The 25,299-nt window shown below is 39.9% G+C and overlaps 1 protein-coding gene across 9 annotated transcripts in view; it reads left to right on the top strand.

The window, feature by feature from the left end:
* The window catches only part of MAPK9 (mitogen-activated protein kinase 9), a 93,445-nt gene that overhangs the window by 19,767 nt on the left and 48,379 nt on the right, over nt 1-25,299 (top strand). For 6 of the 9 annotated variants that reach the window (XM_066272449.1, XM_066272448.1, XM_066272445.1 and 3 more), the window contains one exon: nt 1,487-1,655. The exons of 1 other annotated variant lie outside the window; for it this stretch is intronic. In XM_066272449.1, coding sequence (XP_066128546.1) covers nt 1,534-1,655 — 122 coding nt within the window. In that variant the 5' untranslated portion in view covers nt 1,487-1,533. Of the gene's footprint in view, nt 1-1,486; nt 1,656-2,063; nt 2,305-25,299 lie in introns of those variants that run through there. 2 more of the 9 variants (XM_066272451.1, XM_066272452.1) reach the window with 2 other exon arrangements.

Below are 25,299 nucleotides of genomic sequence, written 5' to 3' on the forward strand. Positions count from 1 at the left end.
GGAGCATCAGGTCCTCTCCTCACAACAGTATGACTTGGTCAGCCATCTAGTGTAGTATAACATGGGGAGGGTCATCCCACTGTGGTGTCATGAGCGGTGTGATAGTTCACCTTGTGCTGTGCTGGCTTCCCTGAGGCACGCCTTGGCAGGGTACATAGCTCTCAGAGAGCAGTGGCTGATGTTACTGATGGTAGTGCCACAGCCACTGTCCTGATACCAGTAAAAAGCATAAAGCAATGGTCAGTTGGAGAAACTAGTCATTTGATTTAAATTCTTTGTTTAGGCTTGTTTTTTTACCATTTTATTTCCATATTTAATGGAAATTCTAGACATTATTATGTTGAGATCTAAATCGCCACTGAAAAATATTCAGGAGGTAGACAGTAAATATTAGATGATAGAACAAACAGGCAGGAATTTGCTGGTGGTATAGAATAAAATTTAAATTCTGTGTTTTTAAACAGTATAGAATGTTTACATATTTGATTTAATTTGGGGCATTTTAATCTTTTTAGAGAGGGGGAGAAACATTCATTTGTTCCATTTATTTATGCATTCATTTTCATTGGTTTCTTCTTGTTTATACCCTGATTGGGGGTTGAACTCACAACCTTGGCACTGGCTTTTTATTGTTTTTAAAAAGACAAACCTAAAGAGCTTGCTGGCTTCTCAGTAAACATTGTTAAACAAGAGCCAGGAAACCATGTAAGTAAGTGTATCTGCCTGATGAGTTTCTGTGTAAAGTCATGTGGACTCCTGCAGAGTAGACATCCCAGCTTCTGCCCAAAACCTGGGACAGCCACTCCAAGGCTGCCAGGTTATGCTCATATTTCATGAATGAACATTGTGGCATCCATGTTATTGATTGCCCACTAGTGATATGGGGTGTGGGGACATGTGTGGGTCCAGGACTACTCTCATCAGCTAGGAATGTGACCATGAGCACCAGGCACATCTGCATCACCCGGCCTTCGACAACCCATTGTTCTTGAACTTTTCTCTTTTCCATCACTTTAACAAAGGACTTGCTTGTGGGATCATCACTTTAACCTGCATTTGTGGACTTAAAAGAAGACTGGTCCATTTGTTTTTTTTGCAGGAATCATAGATGTGATTATTTGAAACAGTGCCTCCTCTGGTTGAGATAGCTTCTTCTAAGCTGGTCCCACAAGAAGCAAGCTAATGAGAATCATAGAATGACATAGTTTATTCATGGCTAAAATAACGTAGTTTCTTTTCTCCAAAAGGGATTATTTTCTAATCCAGTCCTATAAAATGAGGTAATATAGAACCTCATATTTTCTTTCTTTCATAATAGTTCTGTACCATTGCATTTTTTGTGTGTTGCTTAAGTTCAGATCTTGGTCAATCTGAGTTTATGAACTTACAGCCATGTTGTCTTATATACCAATAAATTTGAAACACTATTAAGCTAGCTATGTATAATTTCAGTAAGAATGCATATTCATTCTGTTTTTCTTTTAAGGAATCTGACGACTGTACAGCCTTTGGAATATTACATGACACTGCATCATGTGTGACAGTAAATGTGATAGTCAGTTTTACAGTGTGCAAGTGGCAGACTCAACTTTCACTGTCCTAAAGCGTTACCAGCAATTGAAACCAATTGGCTCTGGAGCCCAAGGAATTGTTTGGTAAGTACGATCTGTTTCAATAGCGTGGATTGAGTTGTTTTTGTAATTAAAATGAAATAAAATTAAATCATCAGAATTTAGAAAAACTGATGATGCACATACTCTTTTCTTTGCTGTAGGTTTATGACCTAAATTGAATTAATCTCTTGCTCTAGTTATATGTAGTCAGATAGATGGTAGGATACAAACCCAAATTCTTAGAATGCTGCATAAATTAAATAGGTAGTAATTTTTCTTTTATCCTTTGTTTCTTTTTTTTTATCTTTTCCATTACCCCTATCATTATGATATTAGAGTAATAGGTATGACAGTGAGTTGTAACAGAAATTTGGAGTTTTATTCATTTCTTCATCCTGGCCACCTTTCCCCCTCCCCCTTTTATTCCCAATCACTCCTATTCATTTCTAGGCACCATCATTGCAGTTCCTTGCCCTTCATTGGCAGGATGAGGCCAGTCAGTGTCATTATCACCCCATGGATTAACCAGGAAGGGATGCTGTTTGAGGGCTTGGGCTGGCCGTCTCTTCCTTGGTGTCTCACTTCAACTATGTGTCCAGCCCAGGACGTCAGAACCGTTGGTCTGACCCTGAACCTTAGTCTCTTGCATGGTAAGACAGTCAGCTGCTGCGACATCACTGGCCAGCTAAAGGTAAAGTTTTTCACATGTTTTCTGGACTACTGTTACAGAACTTCCCAAACTTCTTATTCCTTAGTTTTCTGGGCAAAACTTTTTCTCTTTTTTGGTCAATAAAAACAAAATTGTCTTTGTATCTAAAGAAACTGTAATGAAACTAAACACTCAGTGTTTCCAGCTGGTAGCAGGGCGTACGAGATGAAAGAGAGTTCTTGGATATTGTGGTAGGGCAGTTTATTTTCCTTACAGACACTGAGTTTGGAGAATCTTCACTAGCGTTTGTAACTAATCCTCTATTGTAGAGACATGTGATCAGGGAAGTCAGTTGTTTACTTTGGCATAAGTAGCTGGAACCCCTGTGAGTTAAGAGGAAGAGGACATGGCAGTCAGAGCTTCCCGGGCAAACTAATGCAGGAAAAGGGGCAATTGGAAAGGAATGTCCAATTTATGTCTAAAATAGTAGTGATCTTAACTTCTAAATGACAGCATGCCATATTGGCACTTAAATCCAGTGTGCCAAGAGGAATTATAAAGTTAATGTGGATGGTTCCTATTAGGACACTTTGATATAAATAAAAAGTTCTAGATGATAAAACATTCTTTTGATTTAAAGTCCATCTCTTATTTGGAATTGGAAGGTAATTTGACACAGGTAATTCCGTAAGACTGGTATCAAGGACATTTAATGAAGTACTCATGTTAAGAGACTGACTAGAAGTTCATAATTCATTGTAAAACAGAAGGCTGTATAAAGGGTAGGCAGTTAAAATTAATGACTTTGTTATACATGATTTCAATAATAATATCACACGCTATTTATAAAATACTGTTTTGCAGAGATTGTTGTTTTTTTTGTTGTTGTTGTTTTACAGTGACAGTGAGAGACTCAGAGAGAGGGATAGATAGGGCCAGACAGACTGGAACGGAGAGAGATGAGAAGCATCAATCATCAGCTTTTCGTTTTGACACATTAGTTGTTCATTGATTGCTTTCTCATATGTACCTTGACCGTGGGGCTGCAGCAGACTGAGTAACCCCTTGCTCAAGCCAGCGACCTTGGGTCCAAGCTGGTGAGCTTTTGCTCAAACCAGATGAGCCCACGCTCAAGCTGGCGACCTCGGGGTCTCGAACCTGGGTCCTTCCGCATCCCAGTCCGATGCTCTATCCACTGTGCCACCACTTGGTCAGGCCAGAGATTGGTTTTGATTTTCATTTTGTATATGTTACTTCTCATCTTTATCTTTTAAAGAATGTTTAAAATATGGATGTTCATTATGAATGTGTATTTTTCATTTAAAAATTCTAGTTTTGAAATAAAAGTTCCTAATATGCCATTATAAACTAAACCTTCTCTGGTAAAAGCAGTGGTTTAATAATAGGATGGAAACTTAAGAATTTTTTTAAAAATTTAAAAACTGAGAATACAGAAATAAACTCATATATCTATGGCCCAATTTTCTAAACTGGTCCTGAGATTATTCACTGGAGATAGAACATTCACTTCAAGAAATGGTGCTGGGACAACTGACTGCACATGCAAAAGAATGAAGCTGGACTCCTGCCTCACATTATGTAAAAAGCAAACTCAAAATGAATCAATGACCTAAATATGAGAGCTAAAACTATAAAACTCTTAGAAGAAAACATATGGAAAAACTTCATGACTTTGGATTTTAGAAATGACACTGAAAACATGAACAGTAAAAGAAAAAAATAGACTTTATCAAATTGTATATCAAAGGATACTAAAAAGTAGTGAGAAAACAACCTATAAAATGGGAGAATATTTACAAGTAATATATCTGATAAGAATCTAGTATAGAATATGTAAAGAACTTTTACAACTTGACAACATAAAGAAAAATACAATTTTAAAAAACAGGCAAAGGATTTGAATAGACCTTTCCCCAAAGAAGATATACAAATAGTCAGTAAGCACTTGAAAAGATGCTCAGCATTAGTCGTTTGGGAAATGTAAATCAAAACCACAGTGAGATACCACTTCATACCCATTAGGATGACTATAATCAAAACTGAAAATAACAAATGTTGGCAAGAAATTAGAACCCTGTACATTGCTGGTGAGAATGTAAAATGGTTCAGCCACTCGTGGAAAATATTTTGAGGTTCCTTGATGAATTAAACATAGAATTACCATGTGACCTATTAAATACTCCTGGATAAATATCCAAAGAATTAAAAACAGATGCTCAAATGAAGACTTGAACACAATGTTTATAGCAGCACTCTTTGCAATAGCCAAAAGGTGGAAATCGCCCAAATGTTCATCAATGGATGAATGGATACACAAGTTGTGTAATATACACACATGCAATATTATTCATAAAAAGTAATGAGCACTGATGCGTGCTGCAGTGTGAATGATCCTCAAAAACATGCTAAGTGACCCTGGCCGGTTGGCTCAGTGGTAGAGCGTCGGCCTGGCGTTCAGAAGTCCCGGGTTCAATTCCCGGCCAGGGCACACAGGAGAGGCGCCCATCTGCTTCTCCACCCCTCCCCATCTCCTTCCTCTCTGTCTCTCTCTTCCCCTCCCACAGCTAAGGCTCCTGCAGGGCCATAAATATTATTTTTTAAAATAGTAAACTGGAAAGTGCCTTAAACTAAGGCTGTTTATTTTTAATGGATAGTTAACTTTTAATACTATAATATTAAATATATATTCATGTTATATATTATGCATAAAATATGTTGCAATTTAGCAGCTTAAGTTATACATTGATAGAATCTTAACAGCAATTTCACTTAACTTAATATTTTACTCAATGATATTACTCAAATGATTTTATGACAGTTTTATTAGTATTTTCAGGAAAAGCTTTCATCTCACATACAGAAAGATAGGAAGAAAGAGGTATATAGAAACTACAATTTTAACACCATCCTAGATCTTATCTTTTTGAAATCCCAATTTCCATGACTTGAGTTTTGGTTCTAAGAAAAGTTCAAAAACTGTTTTTGCTCTTTTCTGCCAAGAAAGAAGCCATTATTTTGAATCAGTTAAGGCAGCTCTTCATGAGCCCATGCACAGCTAACAGTCACGGGTTTTTTGTGTGTGTGTGTGTATTTTTTTGTATTTTTCTGAAGCTGGAAACGGGGAGAGACAGTCAGACCGACTCCCGCATGCGCCCCACCGGGATCCACCCGGCACGCCCACCAGGGGGCGATGCTCTGCCCATCCTGGGCGTCGCTCTGTTGCGACCAGAGCCACTCTAGCACCTGAGGCAGAGGCCACAGAGCCATCCCCAGCACCCGGGCCATCTTTGCTCCAGTAGAGCCTTAGCTGCGGGAGGGGAAGAGAGAGACAGAGAGGAAGGAGAGGGGGAGGGGTGGAGAAGCAGATGGGCGCCTCTCCTGTGTGCCCTGGCCAGGAATTGAACCCGAGACTTCTGCACACCAGACCGACACTCTACCACTGAGCCAACTGGCCAGGGCCCAGTCACGGTCTTTGATGTCATTAATTCACTTAACTTTGTAACCTAAGCCACTTATTCGTTACCAGATAAAAACATTTTTGTTTGGCTTACTTTACTGGATACATGGAAAAAGGGCTACTTGATTCAAATTATTGATATTTCCTTTTAGAGTATTTGTACAATTATGAAAGTTATTCTTAGACTCCTGGGATGTTTCATCTTTTGGTTTTAGCTGAAGTACCATCACAGAAGTTGGACATTAGATGGTTTGAGATCTGGTCTCCATCATTACTTTATTGCTACTTTCTCCCAGAGCCAGAGCTGGCCTGTGGGGTGCTGGTTGACTGCTCATTGCTTGCCTTCCAGGCTTTAGGCTTTGTGGGCCTGCTGAGCTGCAGCAGTGCTGGTGCTGAGTGTGGTGTCCTTGGATTGACAGGAGAGAAGCCTTTCCCTTAATACTATCCCCCCCCCCCCCCGCCACATGTCTTCTGAGGATTTTTCCCTGGCTCTATTTTGCATAGCATCTTGGATATTAGAATTATGCTGTACATTCCTCATAAGAAAACTGTACATTGTGCAAGAAGGAGGTTTATTACCTTGTCCTGCTATTTGGATTGAGCACGAAACCCTGGTGCCAGTAAAACTCCTTTCTTCCCCATCTGACAGAAGGGCTTGAGTGTCCTTGTTGTCAAACCGTACCTTCCAGATAACCTTTTCTCTTTAGTGATCCTTTCCCTGCAGATATGGCAAATTCTCTGCAACGTCCATCACCTGTGTCCCACTGTGTTTGCTGGTTGGATTCTCCTCTGAAATCCCCTGGGTCTGCTCAGATAGTATCCATGGTCTTTCAAAACTTAGATCATCTATGAAATGTTCCCCAGGGGATCTCACCTCACGCTTGGAATAGGGTCTCTTCTCAGCTTGAACCAAATGCTTGACTGATGTGTGTGCCTGCACACACACACTTACATCTCAGAGCTGTACAGGAATGTATGTTTAAAACCAGTAAATTTGTGGTAATCAATTATAGAAGCAATAGGAAAGCAATACAGGGGCAAGTGGGTTTTCACATGTTTGAGAAATATAATAGCAATCGTACTTGTTTACAAAACATCTATTTAAACCATAGCTTTATAAAGACGTAAGGATAGGTCTTCAGGTAAACCAAAGTGCAGGTACTGGTACAGGATTGAATAGAAGAGCTGGAATTAGAATAAAATGTTTCACTCCTAATTTTGAATTGTTTTAATAATTATCTTTGATTTATTGTCTCCTAGTTTTTGTTCATTACAAATGTTAGTAAAATTAATTAGGAAATAAGTTTTAAAATGTTTATCATTTTGAAGTAGTCATAAATATCAGCAAGTCGTACAGTAAAATTAAGTAATTCCAAGATTTTACAGCTCTAGTGGGGCAAAATATGTGTACATTTCTCTCATATATACTCAGTTTTTCTTTGCCTTCTAAAATCTCAAGTTGTTCAGCCAGTATAATAAAGATTATTTTAGGAAACAGTTCTATGAAGTGTTGAGCTTTTTTTATTTTCTTTTTTTTTTTTTTCCTTTAAAGTTGTTTAATCTTAGATCTGACAGCACTTAGAAGTGACTGTTAAAACCTTAATATGGCCTGACCTGTGGTGGCACAGTGGATGAAATGACAACCTGGAATGCTGAGGTTCCTGGTTCAAAACTCCGGGCTTGCCTGGTCAAGGCACATATAGGAGTTGATGCTTCCTGCTCCTACCCCTTCTCTCTCTCTCTTTCTCTCTCTCTCTCTCTCTCCTCTCTAAAATGAATAAATAAAATATTTTTAAAAAACTTCTTTAAAATAAAAGAAAGGAAATCTTAATATGAAATGGTTAGTTTAGCTCTTAATTCTTTTTGCTTTTTTTCTAGTTCTGTATAAGCAGGAATGTTGGCCTCTTCTTACACTGTTTTATTTTCTTTATTAATATAAACATAATGTCTATAATTTAATTTCTGTGATAAAGAAGATGTATGGGATCAGGCAGAGAAAGGCTGTGATTCAGGGACATGAGCTCTAAACCCAGCTCTGATCCTCAGAGCAGTAGTTTTCTATGACCTTAACACTTCATGTGTCTCAATGGGCCTTAGTAGTTTCACCTCTAAAATGAGTGGTTTGGAACTTCTGATTTAAGATAGTGGATCACACACCTAAACAAAAGAGAACAAGAGATCAGTAATCAGTGGATGAGAGCTTTTAACAGTTTTCTGAAATATAAGAAGTAATTGGAAACTTGATACAGACAAAGCAGAGCAGAGAAAGTGAGAATAAGTGTTGAGACATTTGCAACAAGGAAGAGAACCATCTATAGTAGAACCCCAAAGAGTCTATGGGTAGAGAGGTGACAAATACAGAAAATGGAAGTGAAACAGGTGGCTAGAAATAGGGGTGTTAATTAAAAGTGTGTCGGCCCTGGTCGGTTGGCTCAGTGGTAGAGTGTTGGCCTGGCATGCAGGAGTCCCGGGTTCGATTCCCGGCCAGGGCACACAGGAGAGGCGCCCATCTGCTTCTCCACCCCTCCCCCTCTCCTTCCTCTCTGTCTCTCTCTTCCCCTCCCGCAGCCAAGGCTCCATTGGAGCAAAGATGGCCCGGGCGCTGGGGATGGCTCTGTGGCCTCTGCCTCAGGTGCTAGAATGGCTCTGGATGCAACAGAGCGATGCCCCAGAGGGGCAGAACATCGCCCCCTGATGGGCATGCCGGGTGGATCCCGGTCGGGCGCATGCAGGAGTCTGTCTGACTGCCTCCCCGTTTCCAGCTTCGGAAAAATGAAAAAAAAAAAAAGTGTGTCTATGAACCAGTTGTGCCAGTCAGCTCCCAACATTTTTACCCTCACCTCTGTGTTCAACATTTGCCCCTAGAGAGTACATAGGTGAGTGAAGAATCATTAGTCTAGGATTCATGAAAGGACAAAAACCTAAAGAGGGGAACCCAGGATTTGGGACTGTCTTTACCTAGAGAGCATTTGAAAATTCAGGAGTGGGCAACTAAGATATTGAGTAGTGCTTTGGACTGCCTTGTGGCTTGGAAACAGGATTTGAGTGTAGGGTCCTCTAAAGAGGATTAGTCAACCTCCTTTGCTTTGAATTGGGACAGGTAGAGTGCTGCATTCTAGCAGTAAGAATGAACCAGAAAGAAAGAGGCCCTTGCAGGTACTGCCACTCAGCTGCAAATCATCTCATTTGCTGAACTTGAACTTGAGGTGAACCCAAGTTACTATCACCCCCAGGTACCTTCTGGAGGAAGACAGCATCATACTGCATATCAAATTATATCTAGATGGCAGTTTTGTAATTGCAAACTCCAGCACACAATCAGAAAAAATCAGACAAGGAGATTAGACAATAGCACAAACAACAAATAAAAGAATAGTCCTTGCTAGTTGGCTCAGTGGTAGAGTGTCAGCCCAGCATGTGGATGTCCCGGGTTTGATTCCCAGTCAGGGCACACAGGAGAAGCAACCATCTGCTTCTCCACCTCTCCTTATCCCCATTCTCTCTTTCTCTCTCTCCCTCTCCCGCAGCGATGGCTCGATTGGTTTGAGCACATCGGCCCAGGTGCTGAGGATGGCTCCTTGGAGCCTCCATCTCAGGTGCTAAAAATAGCTCAGTTGCAGCCCTGGCCGGTTGGCTCAGCTTTAGAGTGTTGATCCGGTGTGTGGAAGTTCCAGGTTTGATTCCCGGTCAGGGCATACAGGAGAAGCGCCCATCTGCTCCACCCTTCCCCTTTTCCTTCTTCCTTTTTCTCTGTTCCCCTCCCACAGCCAAGGCTCCATTGGAGCAAAGTTGTCCCGGGCACTGAGGATGGCTCCATGGCCTCCACCTCAGGCGCTAGAATGGCTCTGGCCTCAACAGAGCAAAGCCCCAGTTGGACAGCATCGCCCCCTGATGAGCATGCTGGGTGGATCTTGGTCAGGCACATGCTGGAGTCTGTCTGACTGCCTCCCCACTTTTAACGTTGGAAAAATACCTTTTAAAAAAGAGATAGAAAGAAATAGCTCAGTTGAAAGCATGGCCCCAGATAGGGTTGCCAGGTGGATCCCGGTCGAGGCACATGCAGGAGTCTGTATCTATATCTCCCCTCCTCTCACTTGGAAAAGAAAAGAAAAGAAGAGAAGAGAAGAGAAGAAAAGAAACATCTACAGGGCAAGTGGCATTTTGGATCCAAACTTTAAAATAGCTATGGTGTTATATTCAGGATGGTAAAAGGCAAGATGAAATAAATTTGGTGGAAAGATGAAAACTTAAACGAAATAGAAATTCTAGAACTGTAAGATAGTCTAATTATGATGTTAATGGATGGGTTTGACAGCATATTAGATAAAACTGAAGAAAGAATTAGTGGTCTAAAGACACTAAAGAAAGACAATTTAGGAAAAATATCTAGAATGAAGCCTGGAGAGACAAAAGGCTGGAAAAATAGAGAAGAGAAGATATATTAGTTTCCTATTGCTGCATAACAATTTACCACAAACTTGTGGTTTAAAACAATGCCCATTTATAATCTCATGCTTCTGTAGATCAGAAGTCTGAGTGGGCTTGCCCAAGTTCTCTGCTCAGCATCACACAGACTGAAACCAAGTTGTCAGCTGAACTGGGCAGTAATCTGGAGGCTTTGGGGAAAAATCTGCGACCAGGCACTTTCAAGTTATTGACAGAACCCAGTTCCTTGCAGCTTTAGGTCTGAGGTCCCCATTCCTTCTCATGTGACACTCCATCTTAAAGGTAGCAATGTCACATCTCATCCTTGTCAGGATTCAAATCTCTCTGGCCCCTCTTCCCACTAGCCAGAACAAACACTACTCCTAAGGGGCTCTCATGATAAGATTAGCCACCATCTCCCTTTTGTTAAATCAATGAGTGGTTAGTTCTGTTGCAGGAAACAGGGTCAGTATGCAAAAATACTACTACTACTAATAATAATAAAATCCCTTAACATAGGGAGACTAAACCACTTTGGAAAATAAAATATATGCAGTTCCACTGTTAGCTATCTACTCATCAGATATACATGCATAGGGGACCCAGAGTTATGTACAGGAATGGCTTTTTAAAAATTAATTTTAGTTTATTGTGTTAACATGAATTCAAGTGCCCCACTCAATATAATTCCCTCACCACCACCCCTTGTCCCCCATTGCCCACCTCTCCCTCCTTCCCTTTGGGATTTGCTGTCTTGTTATCTGTATCTATGTGTTATGTATATATAATTTCACTAATCCCTTCACCTTCTCTGATCCCATCCCCTCATCACCCTTCCCTCTGACAGTTGTCCCTGTACTCCCTGTGACATTGCCTCTGCCTCTATTCCGTTCCTCAGTTCACTTTTGTTCATTAGATTCCACATATAAGTGAGATCATATGGTATTTGTCTTTTTCTTCCTGGTTATTTCACTTAACATAATAATCTTCAAGTCCATCCATGCCATCTTAAAAGTCAAGATTTTCTTCTTTCTCATGGCTGCATAGTATTCCATTATGTATATTTACTACAGCTTTTTAAAAAAATTTATTTATTAAATTTAATGCAGTGACATTGATAAATCAGGGTACATATGTTAAGAGAAAATATCTCTAGATTATTTTGACATTTGATTGTGCTGTATACGCCTCCCCCAAAGTTAAATTGTCTTCTGTCACCTTCTATCTGGTTTTCTTTGTGCCCCTCCCCTCCCCCAACCCCTTTCTCCTTCTTCACCCCATCCCCCCTCCCCCCACCCCACCCCTGTTCCCATCACATTCTTGTTCATGTCTCTCAGTCTCATTTTTATGTCCCTTCTATGTATGGATTCACATAGTTCTTAGTTTTTTTCTGAGTTACTTATTTCACTCCGTATAATGTTATCAAGGTCCATCCATGTTATTATAAATGATCCGATGTCATCATTTCTTATGACTGAGTAGTATTCCATAGTATATATGTACCAAAGCTTTTTAATCCACTCGTCCTCTGACGGACACTTGGGCTGTTTCCAGATCTTCGCTATTGTGAACAATGCTGCCACAAACATGGGGGTGCATTTCTCCTTTTGGAGCCGTTCTATGGTGTCCTTGGGGTATATTCCTAAAAGTGGGATAGCTGAGTCAAAAAGTAGTTCAATTTTCAATTTTTTGAGGAATCTCCATACTGTTTTCCACAGGGGCTGCACCAGTCTGCATTCCCACCAGCAGTGCAGGAGGGTTCCCTTTTGTCCACATCCTCGTCAGCACTTATTCTGTGTTGTTTTGTTGATGAGCGCCATTCTGGCTGGTGTGAGGTGATATCTCATTGTGGTTTTAATTTGCATTTCTCTAATGATTAGTGATGTTGAGCATTTTTTCATATGCCTATTGGCCATCTGTATGTCCTCTTTGGAGAAGTGTCTATTCATCTCTTTTGTCCATTTTTTGATTGGATTGTCTTCCTGGTGTTGAGATTTACAAGTTCTTTATAAACTTTGGTTATTAACCTCTTATCAGACGTATTGTCAAATATGTTCTCCCATTGTGTAGTTTGTCTTTTTATTCTGTTCTTGTTGTCTTTAGCTGTGCAAAAAAAAGCTTTTTAGTTTGATATAGTCCCATTTGTTTATCCTGTCTTTTATTTCACTTCCCCGTGGAGATAAATCAGCAAATATACTTCTCTGAGAGATGTCGGAGAGCTTACTGCCTATGTTTTCTTCTAAGATGCTTATGGTTTCACGGCCTACATGTAAGTCTTTTATCCATTTTGAGTTTATTTTTGTGAGTGGTATAAGCTGGTGATCTAGTTTCATTTTTTTGCAGGTAGCTGTCCAATTTTCCAAACACCATTTGTTAAAGAGGCTGTCTTTACTCCATTGTAGTTCCTTACCTCCTTTGTCAAATATCAGTTGTCCATAGAACTGTGGGTTTATTTCTGGGTTCTCTGTTCTGTTCCATTGATCTATATGCCTGTTCTTATGCCAGTACCAGGCTGTTTTGAGTACAATGGCCTTGTAATATAACTTGATATCAGGAAGTGTGATACCTCCCACTTTATTCTTCTTTTTTTAAGATTGCTGAGGCTATTCGTGTTCTTTTTTGGTTCCATATAAATTTTTGGAATATGTGGTCTATATCTTTGAAGTATGTCATTGGTATTTTAATTGGTATTGCATTGAATTTATAGATTGCTTTGGGTAATATAGACATTTTAATGATGTTTATTCTTCCTAACCATGAGCACGGTATATGCTTCCACTTGTTTGTATCTTCCTTGATTTCTTTTATCAATGCTTTGTAATTTTCCGAGTACAAGTCTTTAGTCTCCTTAGATAAGTTTATTCCTAGGTACTTTATTTTTTTGGTTGTAATTGTGAAGGGGATTGTTTCCTTAATTTCTCTTTCTGACTGTTCATTGTTGGTGTATAAAAATGCCTCTGATTTCTGAGTATTGATTTTATATCCTGCCACTTTGCTGAATTCATTTATCAGGTCCAGTAAGCTTTTTGACTGAGACTTTAGGGTTTTCTATATACAATATCATATCATCTGCAAATAATGATAGTTTTACTACTTCTTTTCCAACTTGAATGCCTTTTATTTCTTCTTCTTGTCTGATTGCTGTGGCTAGGACTTCCAGGACCATGTTAAATAAGAGTGGTGAAAGGGGGCACCCCTGCCTTGTTCCTGATCTTAAGGGTATTGCTTTTAATTTTTGCCCATTGAGTATGATGTTGGCTGTGGGTTTCTCATAGATGGCTTTTATCATGTTGAGGTATGTTCCCTGTATTCCCACTTTGCTGAGAGTTTTGATCATGAATGGGTGCTAGATTTTATCAAATGCTTTTTCTGCATCTATTGAAATTATCATATGGTTTTTCTCCTTCTTTTTGTTTATGTGATGAATCACATTGATTGATTTACAAATATTGTACCAGCCTTGCCTCCCCAGAATAAATCCCACTTGATCATGGTGTATGATTTTTTCCATATATTGTTGGATCCGGTTTGCTAATATTTTGTTGAGGATTTTAGCATCTATATTCATCAGAGATATTGGCCTATAATTTTCTTTCTTTGTGTTGTCTTTGCCTGGTTTTGGAATCAGAATTATGCTCGCCTCATAAAAGGAGCTTGGAAGTCTTCCTTCCTCTTGAATTTTTTGAAATAGTTTGAGAAGGATAGGAGTTAGTTCTTCTTTGAATATTTGGTAGAATTCATTTGTGAAGCCATCGGGCCCCAGACTTTTCTTTGTTGGGAGTTTTTTGATAACTGTTTCTATCTCATTTGTTGTAATCGGTCTGTTTAGATTTTCTGATTCTTCCAGATTGATTTTTGGAAGATTGTATGTTTCAAGGAATTTGTTCATTTCATCTAGGTTGTCTAGTTTTTTGGCATACAGTTCTTCATAGTATTTTGTTACAATATTTTGTATTTCTGTTGTGTCAGTTGTTATTTCTCCTCTCTCATTTCTAATTTTATTTATTTGAGTCCTCTCTCTCTTTTTCTTGGTGAGTCTACTTAAAGGTTCATCAATCTTGTTTACCTTTTCAAAGAACCAGCTCCTAGTTTCATTTATCCTCTGTATTGTTTCTTTAGCCTCTATGTCATTTATTTCCGCTCTGATCTTTATTATTTCCTTCCTTCTACTACATTTGGGCTTTACTTGCTGTTCTTTTTCTAATTCTTTTAGATGCAGGGTTAAGTTGTTTATTTGAGCTTTTTCTAGCTTCTGAAAGTGTGCCTGTAGTGCTATGAACTTCCCTCTCAGCACTGCCTTCGCTGTGTCCCATAAATTTTGAGTTGTTGTATGCTCATTGTCATTCGTTTCTAGGAATTTTTTTATTTCTTCTTTGATCTCATTCTTAATCCATTCATTATTTAACAACCTGCTATTTAGTTTCCATGTGTTTGAGAATTTTTGAGCTTTTCTGTTGTGATTCATTTCTAGTTTCATGCCGTTGTGATCGGCGAAAGTGCTTGGTATGATTTCAGTCCTCTTAAATTTGTTGAGAGCACTTTTGTGCCCTAACATGTGGTCTATCCTAGAGAATGTACCATGAGCACTTGAAAAGAAAAGCAGCATTCTGCTGCTTTAGGGTGAAAGGTTCTGAAGATATCTATTAAATCAAGTTGATCTAGTGTTTCCAATAAGTCTGCTGTTTCTTTGTTAATTTTCTTTCTTGAGGATCTATCTAGTGATGTTAGTGGGGTATTGAAATCCCCTACTATTATAGTATTGCTGTTGATTTCGCCCTTTAAATCCATCAAAGTCTGCTTTATATATTTGGGTGCTCCTATATTAGGTGCATAGATATTTATAATAGTTATATCTTCCTGTTGGATTACTCCCTTTATCATTATGTAGCGGCCTTCTTCATCTCTTACTATATCCTTTGTTTTAAAGTCCAATTTGTCTGATATAAGTATTGCTACCCCAGCTTTTTTTTCATTTCCATTTGCATGAAATGTTTTTTTTCCATCCTTTTACCTTCAATCTATGTGTATCTTTTGTTCTAAGGTGTGTCTCTTGTAGACAGCATATGTATGGGTCCTGTTTTCTTATCCATGCAGCTACCCTATGTCTTTTGATTGGATCATTTAACCCATTTACATTTAAAGTTATTATTGATATGTAGTTGTTTATTGCCATTTTCTTCTTTAAAGGTGTATTCCTTTTTTGCTATATTCTTTTCCCACTTTGATCTGTTTACAACAGGCCCCTTAACATTTCCTGCAGCATTGGTTTGGTTGTAATGAATTCCTTGAGTTGTTTTTTGTCTGGGAAGCTTTTTATTTCTCCTTCAATTTTAAACGATAGCCTTGCTGGATAAAGTAGTCTTGGTTGTAGGTTCTTGTTCTGCATTACTTTGAATATTTCTTGCCATTCCCTTCTGGCCTCAAGTGTTTCTGTTGAGAAGTCGGATGTCATCCTTATGGGGGCTCCTTTGTAGGTGATAACTTTTTTTTCTCTTGCAGCTTTTAATATTTTCTCTTTATCGCTTAGCTTTGGTATTTTAATTATGATGTGTCTTGGTGTAGGTTTCTTTGGGTTTCTCTTTAATGGAGTCCTCTGTGCTTCTTGGACTTGTGAGAGTTTCTCTTGCATTAATTTAGGGAAGTTTTCAGCTATGATATGATTGAACAAAGTCTCTATCCCTTGTTCTTTTTCTTCTTCTTCAGGAACCCCTATGAAGCGGATGTTATTTCTCTTCATGTTGTCACAGAGCTCTCTAAGAGTTTCCTCTGACTTTTTGAGTCTCTTTTCTCTTTTCTTCTCTGCTTTCATGCCTTCATTCCAGTTGTCCTCCTCCAACTCGCTGATTCGATCCTCTGCTCTATCTATCCTGTTTTTAATTCCTTCCATTGTGGTCTTTATTTCTGATATTGTATTTGTCATCTCCGACTGATTCTTTTTTATACTTGCTATTTCTTTATTTAGGTGTTCATAATGACCATCCATTGTTGTTCTAAGATCCCTAAGCATCCTTGCAATCATTATTTTGAACTTCGCATCTGGAAGTTTGATTATTTCCATATCACTCAGTTCATCTCCTGAAGGTGTCTCTTGTGGTTTCATTTGGATTGCACTTCTTTGTCTTCTCATTGTCTATTTTTGGGTGTTTTATTTATAGAGTTGGTTGAGTCTAGGCTTGGTGTTGTCTGCCTACAGTTTTCAGTTGTGTTATTTCTAGGTCTTCTTGTGTTGGTATCAGCTGTTATCTGTAATCCACTTTCGGATTTGGGCAGCTTTGAACTCTTGATTTGTTTGTTTTCTTAACAGGTCATAGTCTTGTTTACTGATCTCAGCAGGGGGCTTCCTTGAAACTGTATCCAGGAATGCGATGGGTGTAACCTGAGACTCTGAAGGCCTCTTTAGCCAACTTATCTTTCTGGGGGCTGGGTGTTTTCTCAGCTTCAGTAGGGGGAGGTGTATCTCAGATCTCCATGGAGACCTGAGTTACTGCCCCTCCTCCCCACTTCTTGTTTTCAGCTGTGTCTTGTTGCGCTGATTGGAGCTGGATAGATGTCCGTAGATCTCTGATCCAGAAGCAGTTCAGCCCTGTTTTGTAAAAGGTTCAGTCCCTCCCCCAGCTATGGCCGCCTCCAGCACGGATGAGTCAGCTTTTTTAGGTCGTCTCCTTCATTCTTTAGCCCCTCACAGTCTGTCCCTCTCTCTTTCCTTTCCACTTGGGAGATAAGCTGGTCTTTTCAACACACCTCACTCCCTCGTCGCCAGGCAAGTGGCTGTGAACAGTAGTCTCTGCTCTTTTCCCTTGTGTGAGATCCCCTCTGGGCTCTCAGGCTCACCCCCCCCCCCCGTTCCTGTAAGAAGGGGAGATTCAGGTGCTCCCTACCAGGTTTGTTGTGACTTCTTCTTTGCTCCTTGGTTTTTGAGAGCTGTTCTTGCAGTTCAGAGTTGGTTTTTCATGCTGATTTTTCCTAAATTGATTTGTATTTCAGTTTGGTCGTGAGAGCTGGGCGTCTGTGCATCCGCCTACTCCGCTGCCATCTTAGCACACTCTCCTCCTGCAAGTGATTACTACCACAGCTTTTTAATCCACTTGTCCACTATTAGACACCTAGGCTGTTTCCAGATCTTGGCTATTGTAAACAATGCTGCAATAAACATGAGAGTGCATATCTTCTTTTGAATCAGTGATTTGGTATTCTTAGGATATATTCCTAAAAGTAGGATAGCTGGGTCAAAGTGCAGCTCCATTTTTAATTTTTTGAGAAAACTCCGTACTGTTTTCCATAGTGGCTGCACCAGTCTGCATTTCCACCAGCAGTGTGAGAGGGTTCCCTTTTCTCCACACCCTCGCCAGCACCTATCGTGTGTTGATTTGTAAATGAGCGCCATTCTGACAGGTGTGAGGTGGTATCTCATTGTGGTTTAATTTGCATTTTTCTAATGATTAATGACATTGAACATTTTTTTCATATGCCTATTGGCCATCTGTATGTCCTCTGTGGAGAAGTGTCTATTCAGTTCTTTGCCCATTTTTTAATTGGATTGTTTTCCTTCTTGGTGTTGAGTTTTAGCAGTTCTTTATAAATTTTGGTTACTAACCCTTTATCAGACGTATTGGTGAATATGTTCTCCCATTGTGTGGGTTGTCTTTTGTTTATGATGTCTTTTGCTGTGCAAAAGCTTTTTAGTTTGATATAGTCCCATTTGTTTATTTTGTCCTTTATTTCACTTGCCTGTGGAGATATATCAGCAAAAATATTGCTGTGGGAGATATTGGAGAGTTTACTATCTATGTTTTCTTCCAAGATGTTTACAGTTTCACAACTCACATTTAAGTCTTTTATCCATTTTGAGAGGATTTTTGTGAATAGTATAAGTTGGTGGTCTAGTCTAATTTTTTTGCATGTACCTATCCAATTTTCCCAACACTATTTATTAAAGAAACTGTCTTTGCTCCATTGTATGCTCTTACCTCCTTCGTTAAATATCAATTGACCATAAATGTGTGGGTTTATTTCTGGGTTCTCTGTTCTGTTCCATTGATCTGTATGCCTGTTCTTATGCCAGCACCAAGCTGTTTTAATTACTATGACCTTGTAGTATAACTTGATGTCAGGAAGTGTGATACCTCCCACTTTATTCTTCATTATCAAGATTGCTGAGGCTATTCATGTTTTTGGGGGGTTTGGTTTTTTTTTTTTTTTTTGAATATTCTATATCTTTGTAGTATGTCATTGGTATTTTAATAGGAATTGCATTGAATCTATAGATTGCTTTGGGTAAGTATAGACATTTTAATGATGTTTATTCTTCCTATCCAAGAACACAGTATATGCTTCACTTGTTTGGATCTTCCTTAATTTCTTTTTTCAGTGCCTTATAATTTTCTGAGCACAAGTCTTTTACCTCCTTGGTTGAATTTACTCCTAGTTACTTTATTTTTTCTGTTGAAATAGTAAAGGTGATTGTTTCCTTAATTTCTCTTTCAGACAGTTTATTGTTGGTGTATAAAAATGCCACTGATTTCTAAGTATTAATTTTATATCCTGCCACCTTGCCAAATTCATTTATCATGTCTAGTAGTTTTTTGACTGAGACATTAGGGTTTTCTATGTACAATATCATGTTATCAGCAAATAATAAGAGTTTTACTTCTTTTCCAATTTGGATGCCTTTTATTTCTTCTTCTTGTCTGATTGCTGTGGCTAGGACTTCCAGAACTATGCTGAATAAGAGTGGTGAAAGGGGACACCCCTGCCTTGTTCCTGATCTTAAAGGGATTGCTTTTAATTTTTGTCAATTGAGTATGATGTTGGCTATTGGTTTGTCATAAATGGACTTTATTATGTTGAAGTATGTTCCTTGTATTCCCACTTTGCTGAGAGTTTTGATCATAACTGGGTGCTGGGTTTTATCAAATGCTTTTTCTGCATCTTTTTAATATAATTATTTGATTTTTCTCTTTCCTTTTGTTTAAGTGATATATCATATTGTTTGATTTGCAAATATTGTACCAGCCTTGCCTCCCTGGAATAAATCCCACTTGATCATGATGTATGACTTTTTTAATGTATTGCTGGAACCGGTTTGCTAATATTTTGTTGAAGATTTTAGCATCTGTGTTCATCAGGGATATTGGTCTATAGTTTTCTTTCTTTCTTTCTTTCTTTATTTTTTTTTTTTTTTACAGAGACAGAGAGTGAGTCAGAGAGAGGGATAGACAGGGACAGACAGACAGGAACGGAGAGAGATCCTGTCTCTCCATTCATCAATCATTAGTTTTTCATTGCGCGTTGCAACACCTTAGTTGTTCATTGATTGCTTTCTCATATGTGCCTTGACCGTGGGTCTTTGGCAGACCGAGTAACCCCTTGCTTAAGCCAGAGACCTTGGGTTCAAACTGGTGGGCCTTTGCTCAAACCAGATGAGCCCACACTCAAGCTGGCAACCTCGGGGTCTCGAACCTGAGTCCTCTGCATCCCAGTCCGACGCTCTATCCACTGCGCCACCGCTTGGTCAGGCAGTTTTCTTTTTATGTAGTGTCTTTACCTGGTTTTGGAATGAGGATAATGCTTGCGTCATAAAAGGAGCTTGGAAGTCTTTCCTCCTCTTGAAATTTTGAAATACCTTGAGAAGAATAGGAGTTAGTTCTTTTTTGAATGTTTCATAAAATTCACCTGTGAAGCCATCTGGCCCAGGACTTTTGTTTTTGGGGAATTTTTTGATGACTATTTTGATCTCATTTGTTGTAATCAGTCTGTTTAGGTTTTCTGATTCTTCCAGATTGAGTCTTGGAATATTGTATGTTTCTAGGTATTTATCCATTTCACCTAGGTTGTCCAATTTTTTGACATATATTGATAGATCTTCATAGTATTTTCTTACAATCCTTTGTATTTCTGTAGTTTCAGTTGTTACTTCTCCACTTTCATTTCTAATTGTATTTATTTGAGTCCTTTCTCTTTTTTTCTTAATGAGTCGGGTTAAAGGTTTGCAATCTTGTTTACCTTTTCAAAGAACCAGCTGTTGGTTTCATTGATATTTTGTTTTTTGTGTTTTTTTTTGGCCTCTGTCATTTATTTCTGCTCTAATCTTTATTATTTCCTTCCTTCTACTTCCTCTGGTTTTACTTGATGTTCTTTTTCTAGTTCTTTTAGATGCAGGGTTAAATTGTTTATTTGAGTTTTTTCTTGCTTCTTAAGGTATGCCTGTAATGCTATGAACTTCCCTCTCAATACTGCTTTTGCTGTGTCCCATAAATTTTGAGTTGTATGTTCATTTTCATTTGTTTCAAGGAAATTTTTTTATTTCTTCCTTGATCTCATTGTTAACTCATTCGTTATTTAATATCATGCTATTTATCCTCCAAATGTTTAAATGTTTTTTAGTTTTTCTTTTCTCTTGTAGTTCATTTCTAGTTTCATGCTATTGTCATCAGAGAAGATACTTGATAGGGTTTCAATCTTCTTAATTTTTGAGACTCGTTTTGTGTCCTAGCATGTGGTCTATCCTAGAGAATATATCATGAACACTTGAAAAGAATGTGTATTCTGTTGCTTTGGGGTGAAAGGTTCTGAAGATATCTATTAAATCCAGTTGATCTAGTGTGTCATTTAAGGAGGCTGTTTCTTTGTTAATTTTCTGTCTGGAGGATCTACCCTTTGATGTTAATTAGGCATTATAATCCCCTACTATTATAGTACTGCTGTTGATCTCTCCCTTTATGTCCATCAAAATCTGCTTTATATATTTAGGTGCTCGTATATTAGGCACATAAATATTTACAATGGTTATATCCTCCTGCTGGATTGCTCCCTTTATCATTATGTAGTGACCTTCTTTATCCCTTACTGTAGCATTTGTTTTAAAGTCTATTTTGTCAGATGTAAGTTATGCTACTCCAGCTTATTTTTCATTACCATTTGCATAAAATACATTTTTCCATCTCTTTACTTATGCATCTACCCTTTGTCTTTTGATTGGAGTATTTAATCCTTTTATATTTAAGGTTATTATTGATAAGTAGTTGTTTATTGCCATTTTTTTTCTTTAAATCTACATTCTTCTTTATATATATATATATTCTTCCCACTTTGTTCTGTCTACAGCAGGACCCTTAACATTTCTTGCAGCATTGGTTTGGTTGTGATGAATTTCTTGAGTTTTTGTTTTTCTGGAAAGCTTTTTATTTCTCCTTCAATTTTAAATGAAAACCTTGCTATATAAAGTAGTCTTGGTTTTAGGTTCTTGGTTTGCATCACTTTTAATATTTCCTGCCAATCCCTTCTGGCCTCAAATGCTTCCGTTGAGAAGTCTGATGTCATCCTTATGTGGGCTCCTCTGTAGTAATTAACTGCTTTTCTCTTGTAGCTTTTGGTATTCTTTCTTTGTCTCTTATCTTTGGCACTTTAATTATGATGTGTCTTGGTGTAGACCTCCTTGGGTTCCTCTTTCATGGGACTCTCTGTGCTTCTTGAACTTGTATGACTTTTTCCTTCATTCATTTGGGAAGTTTTCAGCTATGATTTTTTCAAACAGGTTCTCTGTCCCTTGTTTGTTCTCTTCTCCTTCAGGAACCTCTGTGATGCGGATGTTGTTTTTCTTCATGTTGTCACAGAGCTCTCTTAGAGTTTCCTCAGGCTTTTTGATCCTCTTTGCTTTTTCTGCTCTGTTTCTGTGTTTTATTTATCTTGTCCTCTAAATTGCTGATTCGATCCTCTGCTTCACCTAGACTGCTGTTAATTCCTTCCAGTGCAGTCTTTATCTCTGGTATTGTATTTGTCATTTCTGACTGGTTCGTTTTTATGATTTCAATGTCTTTTTTGATGCTTGCTATCTCTTTATTTAGGTGCTCATTAGTTCCATCCGTTGTTACTCTAAGATTCTTGAGCATCCTAGAAATCATTATTTTAAACTCTGCATCAGTAGTTTGGTTACTTTCATTTCATTCAGTTCTTTTTCTGGGGATTTCTCATGTTGACTCATTTGGGTCACATTTCTCTGCCCATTTTGTCTGTGCATTAGGTAGCACTGTCTGACTTTGAAATTTATATGGTGTCTTTATCAAGAAGATGGGCTCTGTGGGACTGACCTCCAGGCCACCTGTTTACCTTGTTTTAGGAATGCTTCTTCAGGGTACTATTTTCCCTCTTGTTGTATATGATTATTAAATGCAGTTGGTCCTTTCATGGGTATGGTTATCCCTTCAGGTTGGCTGGCTCTAAGGGTCAACCTTGATCATGTGTATTACACACTCTGCAATGTCTGTCCTATTGGGCATATTTATTCTCCACAGTGTCTGGTGCCTGCTAGACTCTACCTTTGGGCTTGCTGTTTGTGTAGGTAGCTGTATGTAGTGTTGGTACTGTCTGCCACCCACTACCAGTTGTGTTGGTTCTAGATCTTAGGTTGGCATCAGCTGTTGTTTGTAACCTGCAGTGGGCTACTTGTCTGCAGCTACTGCACTTTTTGCTGTTTGTGTCTGCGTTTTCTGTGCCTGGGTAGCATGGGAGGGGCCAACATTTGTATAACGATCATCTTCCTCCTGCTTAGAGATGACAGCAGCTCCGTAAAAGCCCCAAGCTTTGTAAGATTTGTTCACACTTTTCAGCTGCTCCTCCTCCTCTTTCAGCTGCCTGGTCTTTTCAGAGTCTTCTGTAGTAAGACTGTAGTGTGGGCTCAGACTGGCGTCACCCGGTCAACCCCTCTACAGGCTGCACGCTTGGTGGGTTAGGGCAGCTGAGGTTGTGAATATGTTAGTGGGATCCTCTACATCAGGGGTCTCTTGGTCAGGAGCTTAGTACGGGGAATGTGGCCCCTACTCCAGAGCTTGATCCCTCAGCCACTGCTCGATACTTAAATTTATTTCTCCTCAACAAGATGAGCAGCAGGTTCAAACTGAGTGTGGCCAACAGGCCCCTCTGCAGAAGTTCTTTCAGCTGGTGAGACCCTGGTCTCAGGGAGGAAGACTGAGAGAGTCCTCTCCTGGGGCTGACTGTGTGCCCCCCCCCAAAGATGGCTAAGCCCCTTGACCAGATCCAAAAATAGTCTCACAGAGACCCGCACGTTAAATGTCCATGCTCTAAACCTCTCTCCCTTCCCCCTGCGGAATCTAGCCCAGCGGGGCAGGATATCCAGCGCCCAGGCCAGCTGACTATGAAGCTCCACCCTATCCAATGCACATGAGTTGCTGTGCCAGTGCTGATCACAGACATTGGAACTTGCCTCAGCTGGGCCAGGTGTGAGGAGCCTTTCCTTAGGATACCACTCTAGCAAGGGTTATTAAGTCCTGAACCTTTGCTTTCTGCAGTTGGCCTCTGGATGTGCCAGCCCTGGGCCTCCCTGGCAGGAATCCGGTGCAGACCAGTGGGAGACACTGCCCGTAACTGGCCCTCAGCAATCTTCTTGGAGCTATAAGCAATCCAGAGTTTGTGGCTACCTCTGCTGGGCCCAGGTGTACATGGAAATGCAAAGCTGCATTCCTAGGCTAGCTTTTACCCACTCTGGGCCTGAGGGAATGTCTGCTTAAAAGGCCAAGTTTCCCTGCATCCCGCCTCCTGCAGCCTCTGTCTGCTGGCTGCTTGTTGGGCTCACCTGCTGAAAACACCTCTGCTAGAGTCTAGCGCCTGCTGCAATTCAGGGATTAAGAAGTGTTGTGGGTGTGGCTCCATCCCTGGGACCCAGGTGTCAGTCTGTCCAGACATTTTTCACAGACCTCAGCAGGGTGTTGCCCCAGGATCCGGTGGATGTGGCCTCTGAGACCCAGAGATGTGGTCTTCCGCTCTCTGGACAGTTTCTACTGAGTCTCCCATGAGGTGGAAGTACCAGTCTTAGACTCAGGAGCATGGGGGAGGGAGATAGCTCTGGCCTCAACACCAGAAAACTGAGCCACTGATGTGCCCACTACTTCCTGGCCTCTCAGAGTGACCCGTCACCATGACTGGGGTAGGAGAGACTCCCGAGGGCGGGCCAGTTGCTTTTTCCCAGGCTGATGCTGCACAAAGGGTATGCTCTGCCCAAGAAAGATGGTGACTGCAGTATTGGAAAATGACTCAGCACAGGAGTTCTGGTGGCTGTCCCCCACAATGTCTCTCTCTGGGCCTCCAGCTTTACACTTTCCTCATGCAACTCAAGTCCTCTCAGCTCTTCCTCCACTGGAGCCCCGGGTAAGCGGCTGTGAATGAGATTTTCCTCATGGGCCCTTTAAAACGGAGCCTGCATCTCAGAAAGCTCAGTCTTTTTCTTGCAGACAGAAACCCTGCTCTTTTCACTGCCAAATGCTGTCTAGGCACCTCTTCTAGGCTCTGGGGCTCTTGGCTGGGGCTCTGGGCCTGGGGCTGAGCACTCACACCTCTCAGGATGATCCTCCCAGCAGTGAGAGTCCCTCCAGACCCTCAGCCACCACTTGCTCCTAGGGGCGGGGCAGCCCTGTGTCTCCGCCCTTCTTACCAGTCTTAGTGTGGTTTCTTCTGCGATCCTTGGTTATAGAGTCCTCTTCATTTAGTCCAGAGTTGGTTTTTCAAGATGATTGTTCTTAAGTTAAATTGTAATCCAGTTTGGCCCTGGGTGGTGGCAATTGGAATGTCTACCTACTCTGTTGCCATCTTGGACTCCCTAAGAATGTTTATGAACATGGTTTTGTCATTGCTTGCAGACGGAAAACAACAGTATGTCATATAGTCATGCAAAGGAATATTACAGCAACGACACAGAATGAATTATAGCTATGCAAAGCAAAAATGGATGACACATAATGTTAAGTCAAATAAGTCAAACACAGATGATTTCAAAATCCAGGCAAAAATAAACCGTGGTTCATGGCTTATAAAGAGAAAGAGGCACGTTTCGCTGTTAAAAGCATAAAAGTCATAAGCAGTTGGAGGACAGAAGGGACAGTGATTAGTAAGAGGTGTGGGGTGCTTTGGGAATGCTGACAAAACAGGCTCTTTGTGATAAATCACTGAGCTGAGGAACAAAAAAGGAAGCAAAGGAATGACAGGCATAAGCCTTGTCTCCAACGGCACTCAACATTGGAGATGAGTGGAGTTCCAAGAGAAAAGTGATTTTGGATTTGGAAGACAAACTATCTATCAAAGGTGAGGGCAGAGAAACATCATTATCTTCCATACACTTTTGAGGA

The sequence above is a fragment of the Saccopteryx bilineata genome, chromosome 4 (assembly GCF_036850765.1).
Source record: "Saccopteryx bilineata isolate mSacBil1 chromosome 4, mSacBil1_pri_phased_curated, whole genome shotgun sequence".
In the NCBI taxonomy this organism is placed as follows: Eukaryota; Metazoa; Chordata; class Mammalia; order Chiroptera; family Emballonuridae; genus Saccopteryx; species Saccopteryx bilineata.